Raw genomic sequence first — 13,872 nt, 5'->3', positions numbered from 1 at the left:
CAAGATGAAGGACGCTGGCATCTACGTGTGCCGTACATCCGACTTGCAGATCGCCAGCGAAAGGGTGGACGTTTTAAACGGTACGCGGCCATGTATGTGTTACACTTTGATCCATTCAGCCTGTGTGTGTGTGGTTTTTTATCGTCATCTTTTTCTTTTTCTATATCTTTTTCTTCTTCTTATGATTCCTCTTCGTCGTTGTTGTTTTTCTAATCCCTGTAGAGATTGGTGTTCGTGTGTGTTGGTGTGTCAGATGGTGGCGATGTAGTGTTAGTTTTGATGTGTTTTGTATTGGTACGCGGCCATGTATGTGTTACACTTTGATCCATTCAGCCTGTGTGTGTGTGGTTTTTTATCGTCTTCTTTTTCTTTTTCTATATCTTTTTCTTCTTCTTATGATTCCTCTTCGTCGTTGTTGTTTTTCTAGTCCCTGTAGAGATTGGTGTTGGTGTGTGTTTGTGTGTCAGATGGTGGCGATGTAGTGTTAGTTTTGATGTGGTTTGTATTGGTACGCGCCCGTGTATGTGTTGGATTTTAATCCATTCAGAATGTGTAATTTTTGGGGTCGTTTTCTTCTTCTTTATTACTTCCCCTTTTGCTGCTTTTTGTTCTCCTCACTGTTGTCTCAGCCGTACCGACATTGGTGGCCGTGTTGGTGTTTCACTTTAACCCGTTCAGGTTTTTTCTGGAGTTTTTGTTTTCTTTTTTTTGTTGTTGTTGTTTTTGTTGTTGTTTCTTCTTCTTCTTTCTTTCTTTCTTTCTTTCTTTCTTTTCTTTCTTTCTTTCTTTTCTATCTTTCTTTTCATCTTCTTTTTATCATTATTATCATCGTTATTGTTATTCTTATTGTTATTATTATTATCATATCAGCATCATTATCTTATCATATATTTTATTATTATTATTATTATTATTATTATTATTATTATTATCAGCAGCAGCAGCAGCAGCAATATTATCATTACTATAATTGTTATTATTATTATTGTCAGCATTATATTATTATTATTATTATTATTATTAGCAGCAGCATCATTATTATTGTTATTATCAGCATCATCCTAATTATTCACTGTTGTCTTAGCCCCTGTAGAGATGGCTGGTTCATGTGCGTGTAACATTTTGATCCAGTCCACCTGTGTCGTGTCTCTCGCTTTGGGAAGTTCCGTGCAGCGGAAAGAGTTGATCCCTACCATATGTCGTGTCTCTCGCTTTGGGAAGTTCCGTGCAGCGAAAAGAGTTGATCCCTTCCATATGTCGTGTCTCTCGCTTTGGGAAGTTCCGTGCAGCGAAAAGAGTTGATCCCTTCCATATGTCGTGTCTCTAGGCTTGGGAAGTTCCGTGCAGCGGAAAGAGTTGATCCCTACCATATGTCGTGTCTCTCGCTTTGGGAAGTTCCGTGCAGCGAAAAGAGTTGATCCCTACCATATGTCGTGTCTCTCGCTTTGGGAAGTTCCGTGCAGCGGAAAGAGTTGATCCCTTCCATATGTCGTGTCTCTCGCTTTGGGAAGTTCCGTGCAGCGGAAAGAGTTGATCCCTTCCATATGTCGTGTCTCTAGGCTTGGGAAGTTCCGTGCAGCGGAAAGAGTTGATCCCTACCATATGTCGTGTCTCTCGCTTTGGGAAGTTCCGTGCAGCGAAAAGAGTTGATCCCTACCATATGTCGTGTCTCTCGCTTTGGGAAGTTCCGTGCAGCGGAAAGAGTTGATCCCTTCCATATGTCGTGTCTCTCGCTTTGGGAAGTTCCGTGCAGCGGAAAGAGTTGACCCCTTCCATATGTCGTGTCTCTCGCTTTGGGAAGTTCCGTGCAGCGGAAAGAGTTGATCCATTCCACCTGTGTCGTGTCTCTCGCTTTGGGAAGTTCCGTGCAGCGAAAAGAGTTGATCCCTTCCATATGTCGTGTCTCTCGCTTTGGGAAGTTCCGTGCAGCGGAAAGAGTTGATCCAGTCCACCTGTGTCGTGTCTCTCGGTTTGGGAAGTTCCGTGCAGCGAAAAGAGTTGATCCATTCCATATGTCGTGTCTCTCGCTTTGGGAAGTTCCGTGCAGCGGAAAGAGTTGACCCCTTCCATATGTCGTGTCTCTCGCTTTGGGAAGTTCCGTGCAGCGAAAAGAGTTGATCCCTTCCATATGTCGTGTCTCTCGCTTTGGGAAGTTCCGTGCAGCGAAAAGAGTTGATCCATTCCATATGTCGTGTCTCTCGCTTTGGGAAGTTCCGTGCAGCGGAAAGAGTTGACCCCTTCCATATGTCGTGTCTCTCGCTTTGGGAAGTTCCGTGCAGCGAAAAGAGTTGATCCCTTCCATATGTCGTGTCTCTCGCTTTGGGAAGTTCCGTGCAGCGGAAAGAGTTGATCCAGTCCACCTGTGTCGTGTCTCTCGGCTTGGGAAGTTCCGTGCAGCGGAAAGAGAGGGTTGGAAAATGAGTAAAGCACACACACACACACACACACACACACACACACACACACACACACACACACACACACACACACACACACACACACACACACACACACACACACACACACACACACACACACACATACACACACACACACACACACACACACAGACACACACACACATACACACACACACACACACACACACACACACAGACACACACACACACACACACACACACACACACACACACACACACACACACACACACACACACACATACACACACACACACACACACACACACACACACACACACACACACACACACACACACACACACACACACACACACACACACACACACACACACACACACACACACACACACACATGCTTGCCGAAACGGGGCCTCGAACCCATATCACTGGTGGACACTGTACCAAACGTCCAACGCCTGTCCGATTCTGCAACGGCGCCTGCAAAGTTCTGTAGACATGAACCTATGCACAATACAGCGACGTGTTTTGACACGTTCGGGTGGGGCTGGTCTAAACGCTGCACCAAACGGTACCGTACACATTAATCAACTTCAACAGTGGGCTAGATATGATTTTATTTAGCTCGGATCTGAACAACTGGAAATATGTGTAATTTTTCCCTTGGGTGCTTCTGACAAGTATGTTCTGCAGAGAAGGGGATGTCACCTCACCCAGAGACGACTGAGGGCAGAGGCCAGACTGTCAGTCATCATTCTGTACCCGGGTTCGTTTCTTCCTCTTGGCTTTTACTAATACATGTGCTCAGCAATATAATGTGTACACAAAGGGGAAGAACTGAAGTTAAAGATGTTGACACGCTGATATTCTTGCCAAAGTTCATCAGCCAAAGGGTTAATGAAAAGGCTATGAAAATCTCTTGCCACACAATGTGGGGACGAATGCATTCCGGGATCTGCAAGCCTCAGAAGCAAACCTGAAGCAATGGTCATTGCGCAATGTATGAAACAAGCACCAAGCCAGACACGGGAACTGATTCATGGCACCGCCGTGACTGATGCTGACCAGAATGTTTGTCAGTGAAGGGCTGTCACCTCACTGAGATAAGATGTCAGTGAAGGGCTGTCACCTCACTGAGATAAGATGTCAGTGAAGGGCTGTCATCTCACTGAGATAGGATGTCAGTGAAGGGCTGTCATCTCACTGAGATAAGATGTCAGTGAAGGGCTGTCAACTCACTAAGATGTCAGTGAAGGGCTGTCATCTCACTGAGATAAGATGTCAGTGAAGGGCTATCATCTCACTAAGATGTCAGTGAAGGGCTATCATCTCACTGAGATAAGATGTCAGTGAAGGGCTGTCACCTCACTGAGATAAGATGTCAGTGAAGGGCTGTCACCTCACTGAGATAAGATGTCAGTGAAGGGCTGTCACCTCACTGAGATAAGATGTCAGTGAAGGGCTGTCACCTCACTGAGATAAGATGTCAGTGAAGGACTGTCATCTCACTAAGTTAAGATGTCAGTGAAGGGCTGTCACCTCACTGAGATAAGATGTCAGTGAAGGGTTGTCATCTCGCTAAGATAAGATGTCAGTGAAGGGCTGTCATCTCACTGAGATAAGATGTCAGTGAAGGGCTGTCACCTCACTAAGATAAGATGTCAGTGAAGGGCTCTCACCTCACTGAGATAAGATGTCAGTGAAGGGCTGTCATCTCACTGAGATAAGATGTCAATGAGGGGCTGTCATCTCACTGAGATAAGATGTCAGTGAAGGGCTGTCATCTCACTGAGATAAGATATCAGTGAAGGGCTGTCATCTCACTAAGATAAGATGTCAGTGAAGGGCTGTCAACTCACTGAGATAAGATGTCAGTGAAGGGTTGTTATCTCACTAAGATGTCAATGAAGGGCTGTCATCTCACTGAGATAAGATGTCAGTGAAGGGCTGTCAACTCACTGAGATAAGATGTCAGTGAAGGGCTGTCACCTCACTGAGAGAAGACAGAGCGTACAGGTCAGGATGTCAGTGAAGGGCTGTCACCTCACTGAGAGTAGATAGAGCGTGCAGGTCAGGATGTCAGTGAAGGGCTGTCACCTCACTGAGATAACACAGCACTTACAGATCAGGAAGTCAGTGAAGGGCTGTCACCTCACTGAGATAAGACAGCACTTACAGATCAGGAAGTCAGTGAAGGGCTGTCACCCCACTGAGATAAGACAGCGCTTACAAGTCAGGAGGTCGGTTACCTTTTTCTTTTCAGACATCTTCCGCTTGGAATTGCATTGCTCTTGATCAGTCATATCAGCTACATCAGTGGTAAGCACACAAAGACTAGTAAACGCACTTCAGACTGACCTCGTTTCATAGTTCATCAGTAAAAGGGTTAAAATACCGTAAAAGAAAACAGGCATTCACTTATACATGAATAACATTGTCTCAGAATCTGAGTAATAATTCAAATAGATAATTTGGGTTTTAAAAAAACCGTCACTAATTTCCAGGTTTAGTTGTTGTTATGTTCTTTTATTTTATTTGTTGTTGTTGTTTTTGTTGTTGTTTTGTTTTGTTTTATTTTTGTTTTGTTTTGATTTGTTTTTGTTTTGTTTTGTTTTGTTTTTTACATCGTTCAACCAACAAAAGAGAGAAAGGACCAAACTAAATTTCGAAGTTTCAGAAACGATTTTCGTCGCACCAATTATGCCAGACGTTCACTGTTGTTATGTTTTGTTTTGTTTGATAGTTTGTTGTGCTACTTAGCAACATGCAGCAATAGCAATCGTTGTGTTAGCAGTATAGTAGTAGCTATATAATTTGTTTGTATGTATGTATCAATGTATGTATCTATGTATGTGCACAAACGTGTTACGTATGCACGTACATACGTACGCATTTCCTTTGTTGCCGTGGATGTTGTTGATGTTCTCCAATGTTTGTATCGGTGTGCTCAGTTTTGTCAGTCTTCTGCTCGTTTCATCATCATGGTTCTTTCCGGACCCCGCCGTGCTGATTGGTGACATGGTCATTGTTTTCTGACCCAGGTTTCTGCAGTGGTCGGTGTTCGATGCCCCGTTTCGGCATGGTGGTGTGTCGCTGGGATTGTGGTTCACTCCGATTTTCTCACTCCACCCAGGCGTGAATGAGTGAGTGGCTGACTCGGTGTTGGAGAAAGTTAAAAGCGGTGAAAGGAGAGGGTGTGGTCCCCGCCATCCCATGCCGAGCCATAGGTAGATTGGATATTTATTCACTGTCCCTAGGATTGTAAAAGGCGAAGGGACCTTAAAAAAAAAAAAAAAAAAAACCATTGTCTTGGCAGTGTGTTCTGCCATTCGTGTCGAGGGACCTTTAACTCTTGTTTTAACCATTGTCTTGGCAGTGTGTCATCTCACTCTCGTGTCGAGGGACCTTTAACTGTTTTGAAATATTGTCATGGCAGTGTGTCCTGTCACTAGTGTCGAGGGACCTTTAAGTGTTTTGAACCATTGTCATGGCAGTGTGTCCTGTCACTAGTGTCGAGGGACCTTTAAGTGTTTTGAACCATTGTCATGGCAGTGTGTCCTGTCACTAGTGCCGAGGGACCTTTAAGTGTTTTGAACCATTGTCATGGCAGTGTGTCCTGTCACTAGTGTCGAGGGACCTTTAACTGTTTTGAACCATTGTCATGGCAGTGTGTCCTGTCAATAGTGTCGAAGGACTTTTCTTTTAACCATTGTCATGGCAGTGTGTCCTGTCACTAGTGTCGAGGGACCTTTAAGTGTTTTGAACCATTGTCATGGCAGTGTGTCCTGTCAATAGTGTCGAAGGACTTTTCTTTTAACCATTGTCATGGCAGTGTGTCCTGTCACTAGTGTCGAGGGACTTTTCTTTTAACCATTGTCATGGCAGTGTGTCCTGTCACTAGTGTCGAAGGACTTTTCTTTTAACCATTGTCATGGCAGTGTGTCTCCTAATTCTTGTCGAGGGACCTTTAACTTTTTTTTAAGCCATTGTCACGGCAGTGTGTCCTATCATTCATGCCGCTTGCAGCCCACACTGCCGCGGAGACCCTGTCAGAAGGGGTGGAGGCCGTTTCCCCAGTGTTGTGTGTTTTCGTTAGTTTCTAGAAGTCACTTCCTGCATGGCTTGTTTCGGGTTCTTTCGGCTTGATTGCAGTTTATGGAAAAAGTCTGTTTGACTGTGAAAGTTCTACGACTTGCCTTTCTGCCTCCGTCTATCTGTCTGTCTGTGACCGTGTCTGTCTGTCTGTCTGTCTGTGTCTCTCTGTCTCTGTCTCTGTCTCTGTGTCTGCCTCTCCGTCCCTCTCTCTCTCTCTCTTTCTCTCTCTCGCTCCCTCTCTCTCTGTCTCTCTCTCTCTCTCTCTCTCGCTCTCTCTCTCTCTCTCGCTCCCTCTCTCTCTGTCTCTCTCTCTCTCTCTCTCGCTCCTCTCTCTCTCTCTCTCTCTCTCTCTCTCTCTCTCTCTCTCTCTCTCTCTCTCTCTCTCGCTCCCTCTCTCTCTCTCTCTCTCTCTCGCTCCTCTCTCTCTGTCTCTGTCTCTCTCTCGCTTCCTCTCTCTCTCTTTCTCTCTCTCGCTCCTCTCTCTCTCTCTCTCTCGCTCCCCCTCTCTCTCTCTCTCTCTCTCTCGCTCCCCCTCTCTCTCTCTCTCTCTCGCTCCCCCTCTCTCTCTCTCTCTCGCTCACTCGCTTGCTCCCACCCTCGTTAGCTTGTTCTCCCACTTTGGAAGTAAATAGTTTAAGTTGAAATGCATGTATGTGATCTTTAAGGGTTTTGAGTTTTATGTACAATTGATTTGTTGCTGGACTTTTTCCCCCATCAGCCGTTTCCTTCAGACTTGTTAGCTGGTTCCGATATTCAGCCAACTGTAGTATGATTTCGTTGAGGCTTCACGGCACAATTCCTCAGGCGTTGGACTTGTGATCCAGTGCTGACCAGTGATCCGGGTCCGTAGCACCGTTTTGGCGTGGTGCTGTGTCCTTGGGAACGGCACCTTACCTCCATTTTCCTCACTCTACGACAGGTATGAATGGGTACCTGACTTCCGCTGAGGAGGTTTAAAACGGCGGAAGGAGAAGACTGGGTCCCGCCTTCCTGTGCCGAGCCATTGACACAGTGGACATGAATCACTGCCTTCCTGTGCCGAGCCATTGACACAGTGGACATGAATCACTGCCTTCCTGTGCCGAGCCATTGACACAGTGGACAGGAATCACTGCCTTCCTGTGCCGAGCCATTGACACAGTGGACAGGAATCACTGCCTTCCTGTGCCGAGCCATTGACACAGTGGACAGGAATCACTGCCTTCCTGTGCCGAGCCATTGACACAGTGGACATGAATCACTGCCTTCCTGTGCCGAGCCATTGACACAGTGGACATGAATCACTGCCCGTTGCCCGTAAAAGGCTATGGGATCTTTAACCTTTTTTACTGTGTACATGAGAAACGTTTGGCTCATGCCTGATGGGATCTTTAACCTGTTTTTACTGTGTACATGAGAAACGTTTGGCCCCTGCCTGATGCTGGCTCGATCAGCAGTTATATTGCTTTCTGGTTTATATGTCCAGAGTTTCCTTGTTGTTTTCTAAACAGATCACTGTCCATCTTTCTGACAACCACTTTTCGCCTTATGATGCTGTGTTATACTAGTGCACATTTATGCTGTCGATTGTCACATCATATTCTTCTATTGATAAGGGATCTAATTAGACTGAAGCATGGTGTTTATAACCCAGCCGACCGCAAAGGAGCCATTTCATGGCTGAATACCCGTTAGTTCTTTTTTTTCTTTTTTTTTAAGTTGAAGAAATATACAGAATACATGATAGTGTTAACAGGACAATCAAAACAACATTTAAAAGACCAGTTCACCCACGTCTCGCTCAGCCCACATAAATCAAAGGATGATTACAGATTTATGTTTGTGTGGAGTGATGGCCTACAGGTAATGTGTCCGCCTAGGAAGCAAGAGAATCTGAACGCACTGGTTCGATTCACGGCTCAGCCGCAGGTATTTTCTCCCCCTGCACTAGACCGTGAGTGGTGGTTTTGACGCTAGTCATTCGGATGAGACGATAAACCGAGGTCCCGTGTGCAGCATGCACTTAGCACACGTAAAAGAACCCACGGCAACAAAAGGCTTGTTCCTGGCAAAATTCTGCAGAAAAATCCACTTCGATAGGAAAAACAAATAAAACTGCACGCAGGAAAAAAAAAAATAATGGGTGGCGCTCTCAGTGTAGCGACGCGCTCTCCCTGGGGAGAGCAGCCCGAATTTCACACAGAGAAATCTGTTGTGACAAAAAAAGAGAAATACGAAATACGAATGTGAAATGTGTGTGCGTATGCCTGTGTGCGTGTGTGTGTGTGTGTGTGTAAGACCGATCGATAAAACTTTTATAACCTCGGCTGTATTTCTTTTTCTTCCTGTGTTTGTTCAGTTACTTTGTCCGTGCAGAGTTCTTGTTTGAATGTGGAATGTTGAGCGTGCACTTCATTGACCCTCTTTTGATTATTTGTGTGTTTGTTTGGTTTCAGCGGACACCAACAATGTGAAGAGAGGTAAGCAGACCTCCAGTTTTCGTGTGTCAGTGGTGTTGTGATAGTGGTAGGTTGGTATGGTAGTGGCGGTACGTGTGCTTGCGTGTGCATGTGTGTTGGTGCGCGGGCATATGTTTATGCGCGCTTGTGTGTGTTTGTGGCTGAGTAAGTGTGCGAGCGTATGTCTGTAAATGTGCGTGCGCGTGCGAGCGCGTTAAGAGGGGTATTTTTTATGTTTGTTTGCGTGTATTTTTTATGTGTAATTGTATGTTTAAGTGTATGTTTGCCCGCGTGGGCGTTTGCGAGAGTGTTTGTGTGTGGAGCTGCTTGATAAAAAGCATATACAGTTCGATATGTACTTCCACTCTGTAATTTTATGTATATTTCAGATGGCTTAATAGGAGAAAAAAAGAACAGCGGTTTTTTCATATTCAATTTACCTTTTGTAAACAAAAGTTTGACTGATACGTTTTCGTCTGGGTTGTTTGGCTTGATGTTAAAAAGGTAATTGTTTCTTTTTCAAATAATTTATAATCTTGAAACTGAATTTTTACTATGACTTTCACGTTGACTTGGACTTTGACTTGTATTATTTTCGTGTGGGATTTTGTTTTGTTTTTTTGTTTGTTTGTTTTGCTTGATGTTAAAAAAGAGCATTTTGTGCTTATTCTATATACCGCACAAAACAATTTGACTGATAATTTCATACCGTTTTCTTTTCTCTCTTCAGATGGAGTGGACAGCCACGACCCCAGCAAGGGCTACTACGACCCGAGGAAGGGCTACTTTGACCAGCAGGCAAACCACGGCAGCGGGGCTTACCGGATATCCTGCAGCTGGGGGACTGTTCTGGCTTCTTTCGTGTGGCTGTGTGTGTCCGTGACGTGTTGGCCTGTGGCACACAGCAGACTTCTCTTGTTCTTCACCTGATTGAGGGGGGACGACTAGCTGTGTATGTGGGGCGGAATTCCCTTTCATTGCGTTTCGGAGATGTTGGTGATTTGTTTTCTTTGTTTCTCTGTGATCTGACAGAGGAGAAGAAAGGACAGTTTCTGGTACCTAAGACCAAAGCGGTTCTGTTGTTTTTGTTGTTATTGTTGTTTTTTACCGGGAGTGTTGTTGTGGGTTGTTTTTTTCTTCTGTTTCGGTGGATCACACATGTTTTTCCTGGTGTTTTTTTGTTTCGGGGGGGCGGGGGAGGGTGTGGGGGGGTGACAATATTTTGTTATTTGTTTTGTTGGGGACAATATTTACTTTGAAGTGGTTGTAAAATGTAACGTAACGTTTGCGTACACCCGTTACTTTGAAGTGGTTGTAAAATGTAACGTAACGTTTGCGTACACCCGTACTCCGTAACTTTTGACACTGATGTCAAATCAATGGGCATATTGATGTTTTTTGGTGGTTGGTTTTGTTGTTTTTTTCTTTGTTTGTTTGTTTTTTATTTCTACTGACTATTTCGGCAGATGCACCAGTTTTCGTGTACTAACAGCTGTCAGGAACGGCTTTTGAATTGTGCTCATGCGGGTAAAATCCAGTTTGTCAAATGAATGAGTCATGCTACAACTCGTCACAATTCGGACAGCCGCTGGTCCCACTGACCTTACGCTGTGTGGTCATGGTGCATGTTATTGATGCAGAGAACCTCGCCGTGATGCTCACAGCGTCCTTCTTCAACCTCCCCGAGGAATGAAGCCCAAAGCAAACGATACAAATGGAATATCTACCCAGTTTAACACTATTGCTGAAGCGACATCAAAACCACAGAAACAAACAGCAACGCGTTAATTTGATGATTGGCAACAAGAGTGGGGAGGTTGTTTCAAAAAGGCTGTCACTGGGTGACTGGTGCAGTTCACTTCCAAAGCTGCTGTCGCAGACACACCACCACCACCACTCCCCTAGGGTTACTGCACTGCGCCAACAACGCTGTGATTGTGCATTGTGCTGAGTGTGTTGTCTTTCCCTGATACAGTGCTTATGGAGCGTTCGTTTGCTTTCCAACTGTGTCCCGTTGTTGGTGATAATGTTGTTTTTACACGCACGGCTACTTCAAGATGGACATGACTAATCGTATATGAGTGACTATACCTTAATGTGCAGTTAAATTATTAAGACAAAGAACCTCTAGAAATGACGGACGAGTTCTGATTTGGAGACAGAGGGGAAACGGGCAATGCATGCAAGCCATTGTTCCTTAACACAAGAATCCGGCTTCGTGAATGAGAGTTGTTCAAGAAGACGCTTTGATCTGATCAGGACTGTCTCAGAAAGAGCAGTCGAACTGTCCGGGTCTTCACTCTTCTTACATCAAGCGCAGAGTGAATGATCGCTTTTGTTTCTATCAGTCTGTTGATTCCCTACAAATACATGAGTGCATCGTTACCGTATTTCCACCAGAGGTCCGCTGTCGTCTGAGTCAGTGATCTGTGTTTTCTGGCTGAAAAAGGTAGGATGATAGATTTTTCTCTCGTCTGTCTTTCATCCGGCTGTGAATTGCAATGCAAAGGGAAATAGGGCGAAGCACGATGGACCAGCTGTACATGTTTTTACCGTGTGAACAGGGAACCACTTTCAAAGTTGGCATTTGCGCGATTGTGTCTTTGTGTTTTGCAAAAGAAAAAATGTATAAGATGGTAAGGGCATGTATATGAAAGCTGTGACGTTTCAGTCTAACGGTGCGGGGTTACAAAAGGAAACACGGAGGACATTTGCATGACGGGTGTAAATAGTGGCACGAAAGAAAGCCTGCAGTGTTCTGTGAAGGTGCAAAGACTGTGGGCAATGCTGTACGTCTTCCTTGATTAGTATGAAAACTAGGAACATGAATCATTCTGAAAACCACGATCCCTCAAGTCTGTGTGAAACGGATAAGTTTATTTTCATTTGAAGAGGAACAGACAGAAACACGCCCTGTACTCTGAGGATTTCCTTTTTTTAACGTTTTATGTTTTTTGAAGAACCCAGAGAATGCTAACAGTGGGAACCTCGGCTGTGTATGCATGTGCGTGTGTGTTTCGTTTTGTGTTTTGGTTTTTTGTTTTTTTGTTGTTTTTTATCCAAGTTTTACCTCTGCATACAAACGAACCTATGTGCGTTGGCCAAAGTCAGGCAGTGTGGACAATGTCCAGCATGTCCTTGTGTATACTGTGTAGCATAGGGTCATGGCGCAATTAGGTCTGCATGATTCCTTGTCTGCTAAGGCAGGGCGAACTGGATGTGTTTAACCTCTGTGCATCAGCACTGTATCAGTGCACTTCAAAGTGGTGATGATTTTTTTTTTTTTTTTTTTTATATAGATTCATTGTTTGTTTTTGGAAGCCATTGGTGGTGGCCATGTTTCAGTGACTGGTTTCTGTGCACAAACGTACGGGTGTTTCTGTGAGGGTGAATCCGGCTGACGTCCCTGAAAGTTCGCCGTACCCAGAGAGAGAGAGAGAGGAGGGGGAGAGGAGAGAGAGAGGAGGGGGAGAGGAGAGGATGGAAAGACAGACAGAAAGACAGAGAGAAGATGGCACGAGTGGTGTGTGTGTGAGGGTTAGAGGGAGAGAAAGAGACGGGGGTGTAAGAATGATGAATGTGTGATAGAGAGTGTCTCAAACGAGAGACTTTGTAAGGATGATATGTGCGTGAGAGAGCAAAGTTGTATGAGAGAGAGAGAAGTGAGAAAAAAAAATCATTGTGGAATGTAATGTGATAACGCCAACTGAAAGGACATCTCTCCCTGTCCGATTGTTATATTCTAAAATTGTAACAATTCAATTACCATTTCTTTTTCTTGGCTGGTTGGATGGTTGTGTGGCTAGGTGGTTGGCTGTTTGGCTGAATCATCGGTTGGTTGTTTGGGTAATGATCAGTGGTATTTACAAAAAACGTAAGAACTGTCGTGTTCCGAATGTTGTATGATCATGTCGTGTTGTATGTCAAAGATCATGCCACGTATTTAGAAAGAAAATAGGATGGGCAGAGAATAGCAATATCTTCATTCAAAACCGGTTCAAAGCCAGCTATGTTCGTTAGCATAAAAATAATACAGCTTAAAACCCTGGTTTTGTTTATCCAAAACTGGGCTCAGACAAATAGCGAACATGAATGAAGATGTTGCTATTCTTTTAAGCTGTTGATTTCATTCTCGCTGTAAAGTTATTTTTTCACTAGTTCGTTTTATGTTGTTGTGGGTTTTTTTTGTGTTTTTTGTGGGGGTTTTTTGTTGTTGTTTTTTTGTCAGATCATCCTCCAATTATATCTACATATTTCTTACGTTGTTCGATGAAGACACGATTGTTGTTACTGCCGCTGTTATTCAGTTGTTAATGTACACATTTGTTTTACTGCAAATGATATATAACCGATATGACGAGCCTGCTTTTAATAGGATGTGGGAAACAAAATGGGCAAACTGTAGTATCACAAACGAGTACAAATATGTTTTTTAACAGATATGATGGTAAATCAAGTACAACCTAGTATGACAGTCGTTATTGTTTGGCGCTTTATTGGCACAGATATTGAGTGAGTGAGTGAGTGAACGAACATTATTCAGTCAACAACAGCGGGCTGTGTGACGTGTTTCTCTCTTGAAAGCGGATCGCTTCATAGTAACCCTGGTGTGCTCGTGTGAGTGAATGTGAACTTTACTGGCGAGTGTGTTCTGGGATTTTTTCCCGGGTTATCGTAACGGACACACTTTTGGGGTGTTTCTATAATGTGAGAAAATTAAAGAAATAACCCATGTCTATATATCTTTTGTTGAATTCATAGAAATATTAAGAAAGAATTTCTTGTCATATACCCGTATATGAACAATTGCTTGACGGACGCAATAGCCGAGTGGTTAAAGCGTTGAATTTTCAATCTAAGGGTCCCGGTCTTGAATCTAGGTGACGGCGACTGGTGGGTAAAGGGTGGAGATTTTTCCGATCTCCCAGGTCGACAAATG

The 13,872-nt window shown here is 44.2% G+C and overlaps 1 protein-coding gene across 2 annotated transcripts in view; it reads left to right on the top strand.

Annotated features, from left to right (window-relative positions):
- The window catches only part of LOC143282203 (neural cell adhesion molecule 2-like), a 435,261-nt gene extending 424,138 nt beyond the window's left edge, over nt 1-11,123 (top strand). For both annotated transcript variants that reach the window (XM_076587794.1, XM_076587793.1), the window contains 3 exons: nt 1-80; nt 8,931-8,954; nt 9,664-11,123. The exon at nt 1-80 is cut by the window's left edge and continues 68 nt beyond it. In XM_076587794.1, coding sequence (XP_076443909.1) covers nt 1-80; nt 8,931-8,954; nt 9,664-9,863 — 304 coding nt within the window. In that variant the 3' untranslated portion in view covers nt 9,864-11,123. The remainder of the gene's footprint in view (nt 81-8,930; nt 8,955-9,663) is intronic.
- The last annotated feature ends 2,749 nt before the right edge of the window (nt 11,124-13,872 follow it).

This window comes from Babylonia areolata, chromosome 5, assembly GCF_041734735.1.
Source record: "Babylonia areolata isolate BAREFJ2019XMU chromosome 5, ASM4173473v1, whole genome shotgun sequence".
Taxonomy (NCBI): Eukaryota; Metazoa; Mollusca; class Gastropoda; order Neogastropoda; family Buccinidae; genus Babylonia; species Babylonia areolata.
This window is presented reverse-complemented; position numbering and strand designations above follow the sequence as displayed.